Source organism: Austrofundulus limnaeus, unplaced genomic scaffold (genome assembly GCF_001266775.1).
Source record: "Austrofundulus limnaeus strain Quisiro unplaced genomic scaffold, Austrofundulus_limnaeus-1.0 Scaffold299, whole genome shotgun sequence".
Classification (NCBI taxonomy): domain Eukaryota; kingdom Metazoa; phylum Chordata; class Actinopteri; order Cyprinodontiformes; family Rivulidae; genus Austrofundulus; species Austrofundulus limnaeus.
Window position 1 is genome coordinate 313,762 of NW_013952701.1, and position 5,700 is coordinate 319,461.

At 39.9% G+C, this 5,700-nt stretch overlaps 1 protein-coding gene across 1 annotated transcript in view; it reads right to left on the reverse strand.

Annotated features, from left to right (window-relative positions):
- bbs9 (Bardet-Biedl syndrome 9) overlaps positions 1–5,700 on the reverse strand; it is a gene marked incomplete in the record, with an annotated part of 199,408 nt that overhangs the window by 174,215 nt on the left and 19,493 nt on the right. The window contains 2 exon segments of the mRNA XM_014021609.1: positions 1,570–1,693; positions 5,236–5,419. Coding sequence (XP_013877063.1) covers positions 1,570–1,693; positions 5,236–5,419 — 308 coding nt within the window.

A 5,700-nucleotide genomic window follows, 5' to 3' on the forward strand; every position in this document is an offset into this window, starting at 1 on the left:
AAGAAAAGCTAATGTTTACTTACAATGCTAATGCTCTCTTACTCTCTGGACCTCAAGAGGTAGAGTAGCCAAATGGCTGGCTCACTGCTGCCAACTAGTGGTCAAAGGCTGAACTACAACATAAAAATGAACGGTTGGCAGGAAAGTTGACATTTTAAACCTTAATAAAAAATCGATACAGGGCTTTAGAATATTGATACAGTATCGGGAAATGAAATATTGTGATATTTCAGTGTATCGATATTTTCTTACACCCCTACTTTGCATTGGCTTCCAGTCCATTTTAGAATTGATTTTAAAATTTTGTTTGTTTTTAAAGTTCTTAATGGCACTGCCCCGTCATATTTATCTGAACTTTTAAGCCTAAGTAAAAAAAAACAGGAGATTCCTGAGGTCATCAAACCAACTTTTATTGGATGTCCCAAGGTCAAGGCTAAAGCATTGGGGTGACCGGGACTTTTCAGTGGCAGCACCCCGACTCTGGAAAAAACTTCCTCTACACCTTCATTCCACCTCTGACCCAGACCAGTCAAAGCTTAAGACTTATTTCTTTAGACAAGAGTTTTAATACCATGTAGCGTAGTGGCTTTTTTCTCTTGTTTTCTTTTCTTGTGATGTGATTTTTACTGTAAAGTGCTTTGGTCACCTTAGTTGGTTGTTGTCAATTATAAATCAATAAATAATAACAATATTAATAATAGAAAACAGGTTAGATGTTTAATTCTATGATATAAAGATCTTTTTTTTAGATTGAGTTATAGAGACATTAAAAAGTTGTCCACACTGTGCTGCTGTTTCACAGTGTGTGCTTTCAAACAGCATGCCAAAGTTGCAGAATCAGCAGTATGATGGAAATGAATGTACTGTAAATAAAACTAAACCAGTGTGGTTTAATTTTTTTTTAGCTCTGCTGACTCTTCTGTTCACACATACTGTGTGGTGATACTTCTCTGACCACCACTACTATCAGCTCCAAGGTGCAGTGACTTTTCATTCTGTCTTTGTAATTTACACAAGAGAACAAAAACACAAGACTGAGTTTGAACACATGTAAAAGAGACTTGTGTTACATGAGACCATTCTGCTTTGTTTTGCATGGTTTGGTGTGTGTGTGTGTGTGTTATTCTCCCACACTCCACCGTGGCCCACAAACACACAGAACAACCTGATGACTATCAAATGCTTAAAAACAACACAGCCTCAAACTAAACCAAACAGCTACCCAGACATCCACTATCTCCTGTATCTAAGCCACACATACGCACACACACAAGATCAGAGACCACATCATTTTTCAAATGTGTTTGTGTTTTGCGTTGTAATTGTATCAAATTGCAGTTTGATTGTAGCTGTTTGGAGAAAGACGAAGGACTGGCTTTAAGTGGCCCCTCCTCGCTCGGTGCTGATTGGCCAGCTGGAAGACATTGTCATGATATTTCCTGCCAAATATCCCACACCGGATTTCACAAGCTGATAATCGAGTCAACATAAATACAGGAGGTTTTACCTGAAAATTCACAAGCAAATAAAAAAATAAACAAACAAACAAAAAACTAAAATTGTACTCACGGGAAGTTGGCAAGTCGAACAGCTACAGGCACAAAGGGGAGCTGGGCTGCCCACTTCAGAGTTACATCCTGGTAAACCAGCAGCATGTTGGTGTGGTTACTGAGCAGCAGTTTCACTGTGCCATCTGTCACCAAATGTTATCAGGAAAAAAAAGGGTTTAAAAGAAACACGTAAAATGCTGCCTAATTTTACACATTTGAGTTATTTGTCAAAAATGTGACTTATTTGTGCAGCAATAAAAAAGCTTACATTATCCCACTTTCATAGAGTCACATTGTCTCTTTAATATGAACATTAAAAGAGACGTTGTGGGCCAGACTGAGAAAAATCTGACTCAATTAAATTCATATATCCAGTAATTTTTCCAACAGTTTCCCTTTGCCATTTTTATTTAGGTTGTGTGTCTTGTGGCTAGAAAGTCAGCCTCAGTTTCATGGCAGCACAAATTTGAGGTTTTGTCTCTCATTCTTAGTTATAGAACACAGTGGTGCATATTCACAAATCTAACAACCATCCACAGAAATAACAAATTCCTGCGGCGGCTAGCACTGCCTTTTTAAGACGAGGGCAGCTTGCACTTTCCAGTAGAGAAAAAAATCATCTTTTTACTTTTTTGCATCTGGCTTGTGTAAAAATGAAGAAAAAAATGTAATTTAGATCTTTCATTGAGAGACAAGGTCTGCTCTCATAAATGTACTGTAAATACAACCAAAGTTAATCACATACTTTCTCTGGTGACCCAAGGCTGGAAACATAAAATATAAATAGTTTTTTTCCCCTTCTCTCTTTCACACATAGATGCAGAGAAATGTCCAGTCAACCCACCAATGGCGCAGTTACCACCTAGTGAGATCTGAGATGATGGCCACACGCAAAACAAAATACACCTCATTCGCATACAGTTGAAAACACAAGTTATAATATGGTAGCAGTGGTAAGCAGAGTGAAAGAATATAGAGCAGGGGTAGAAATGACAGAGTGTAAGTTGGTGCCACATCAAAGCAAACACACACCTTATATCTCTGCAATATTCCTTATAATTATGATCTAAATATAAAAAAGGTCCAATTAGCTGTTTTCTCATATTTGAGACGAGCATCTTATTTTCTTACTTTTCAGTTCCTGCTTCTTGCTCTGTCCTCAGACTGCCATCCCTTATTTTCCTCCCGTCATTTACTTTTCTTGTTGCTGATCTCTTGACTTCCCTCCACCGATCTTATTATTCTACAATGTTTTTAAGCTTCTCATATCATATGGGTTCTCTTATCCTCGTTGAATATTTTGTCATCATTTGGACATCTGTGTGTTTTCATCCCTCCTCTGTCTGCCTTGTTTCTCTCGAGAAGTATGAATGAGATGAGAGGTGTAAGGAGGAAATGTGGTTCGCATGCACAGGACATAAAACCACAAAGCGTGGTTGTTGCCAGGGAAAGTCTCTTTAAATTTCCTGTCCGTCCAATAGTGCGTATTGTGTTTAATGATAAGGATATTATCTCACTCTGTTTGAACTTTGTGAAATAAATCACTTCAAAATGAGTTAGTCAAAACCTGATTATGAGAGCAGACATATTTGCCTCACAGTATTTTTATATTAATACAAATCATCAAAGAATATAGATGACATCTGAATGAATCTGTCATTTGTTAATAACATTTCTACAAGTAACAATCTACAGAGACCATAAGGGGACATGGGGGAAAAAACTCAAAAAAACGGAACCTGCTAAAGTTTCCCAGGATCCTGCAAAAGTTTCTCAAGATCCTGCAAACGTTTCTCAGGATCCTGCAAAGGTTTCTCAAGATCCTGCAAACATTTTGCAGGATCCTGCAAACGTTTCTCAGGATCCTGCAAACGTTTCTCAGGATCCTGCAAAAGTTTCTCAGGATCCTACAAAAGTTTCCCAGGATCCTGCAAACATTTCTCAGGATCCAGCAAAGGTTTCTCAAGAGAATCCTGCAAACGTTTCTCATGATCCTACAAAGGTTTCTCAGGATCCTGCAAAGGTTTCCCAGGATCCTGCAAACGTTTCTCAGGATCCTGCAAACGTTTCTCAGGATCCTGCAAAGGTTTCTCAAGAGAATCCTGCAAAGGTTTCCCAGGATCCTGCAAAAGTTTCCCAGGATCCTGCAAAGCTTTCTCAGGATCCAGCAAAGGATTCCCAGCATCCTGAAAAGGTTTCTCAGAATCCTGCAAAAGTTTCTCAGGATCCTGCAAAGGTTTCTTAGGATCCTGCAAAGGTTTCTCAGGATCCAGCAAAGGATTCCCAGCATCCTGCAAAAGTTTCTCAGGATCCTGAAAAGCTTTCTCAGGATCCAGCAAAGGATTCCCAGTATCCTGCAAAGGTTTCTCAGGATCCTGCAAAGGTTTCACAGGATCCTGCAAAGGTTTCTCAGGATCCTGCAAAGGTTTCACAGGATCCTGCACAGGTTTCTCAGGATCCTGCACAGGTTTCCCAGGATCCTGCAAACTTTTCTCAGGATCCTGCAAAGTTTTCCCAGGATCCTGCAAAAGTTTTCCAGGATCCAGCAAAAGTTTCCCAGGATCCTGCAAAGGTTTCTCGGGATCCAGCAAATGATTCCCAACATCCTGCAAAGGTTTCCCAGCATCCTGCAAAGGTTTCTCAGCATCCTGCAAAGGATTCCCAGGATCCAGCAAAGATTTCCCAGGATCCTGCAAAGGTTTCTCAGGATACAGTAAAGGTTTCCCAGGATCCTGCAAAGGTTTCTCAGGATCCTGCAAAGGTTTCACATGATCCTGCACAGGTTTCTCAGGATCCTGCACAGGTTTCCCAGGATCCTGCAAACTTTTCTCAGGATCCTGCAAAGGTTTCTCAAGAGAATCCTGCAAAGGTTTCTCAGGATCCTGCAAAGTTTTCCCAGGATCCTGCAAAAGTTTTCCAAGATCCTGCAAAAGTTTCCCAGGATCCTGCAAAGGTTTCTCAGGATCCAGCAAATGATTCCCAACATCCTGCAAAGGTTTCCCAGCATCCTGCAAAGGTTTCCCAGGATCCTGCAAAGGATTCTCAGGATCCTGCAAAGGTTTCTCAAGAGAATCCTGCAAAGGTTTCTCAGGTGAATCCTGCAAAAGTTTCTCAGGAGAATCCAGCACAGGTTTCCCAGGATCCTGTAAAAGTTTCTCAGGATTCTATAAAGGTTTCTCAGGATCATGAGAGACTTTTGCAGGATCTCGCAAAAGTAAGTCAGGATCCTGAGAAACCTTTGTGGGATCTTCAAAGTAAGTCAGGATCATTTTATTTATTTTATTCCTAATGTCCTCTTACGGGCTCTATAACAATCACAGTGTTTCATTAGATATATGTCTCGTTCTTTACAGGAACTGAAGCCAAAGCAATGACATGACAAAACAAGAGTGACAGACAAATAGGAGAAGCTTGTGAAATACAAGGCACTGGTCTAACTGCGGCAGCTGAGGCTGAAGGCCAGAAGGAAAGCAATAGGAAATTTGCAATAAATGTGTGTTGACTGTGCTCCTCTGTGTCACACTCCCCTATGAGACAAACTCTAAACATCCTAACAAAATAAAAGCTGCCAATGAATACTGGGTGCCAGCTCATGTACTCATATTGTCACTAAAACTCTGTCTGTTAATACAGTTGACTCTAAAAACAGCAGTTATAGCACAAAACAACAAATAACTTGTTTTACCTGAGGCAAAGGGTAAGAAGCAGCTGGAGTTGCATTCCAGTTTTTTCATGAAGCGGACTTGTCCGTTATCACGGAAACAGAAGAGGTTTCTCTCACCAAGCACAAGGATAGAGGAAGAGGAATGGGAGAAGGAGGGCACCGAAACGTCCAGGGCCTGTTCCCCGAGTACGAATGTCCAATCAGGCTGGAAGGAAACATGTAACGACAGAATTTTTAACTGAATGCTAGAACTTCTTAAAGGGATCCCRGATTAGTTGTAACATTAGACTTTATATGATAAACATATATTTAACTGTAAAATAAAGAATGTAAAAATACTGTAGGATGTTCAGTTTTTATAATTTTTAAACTAAAAGTTTAAAAATATATTACACAGACGGGGCCATTTTATTTACATGCAAAGCATTTTGGGAAATTGATGACATCAACTAGGTCATCGGCATGATGCTACTAGCGAGCTATATC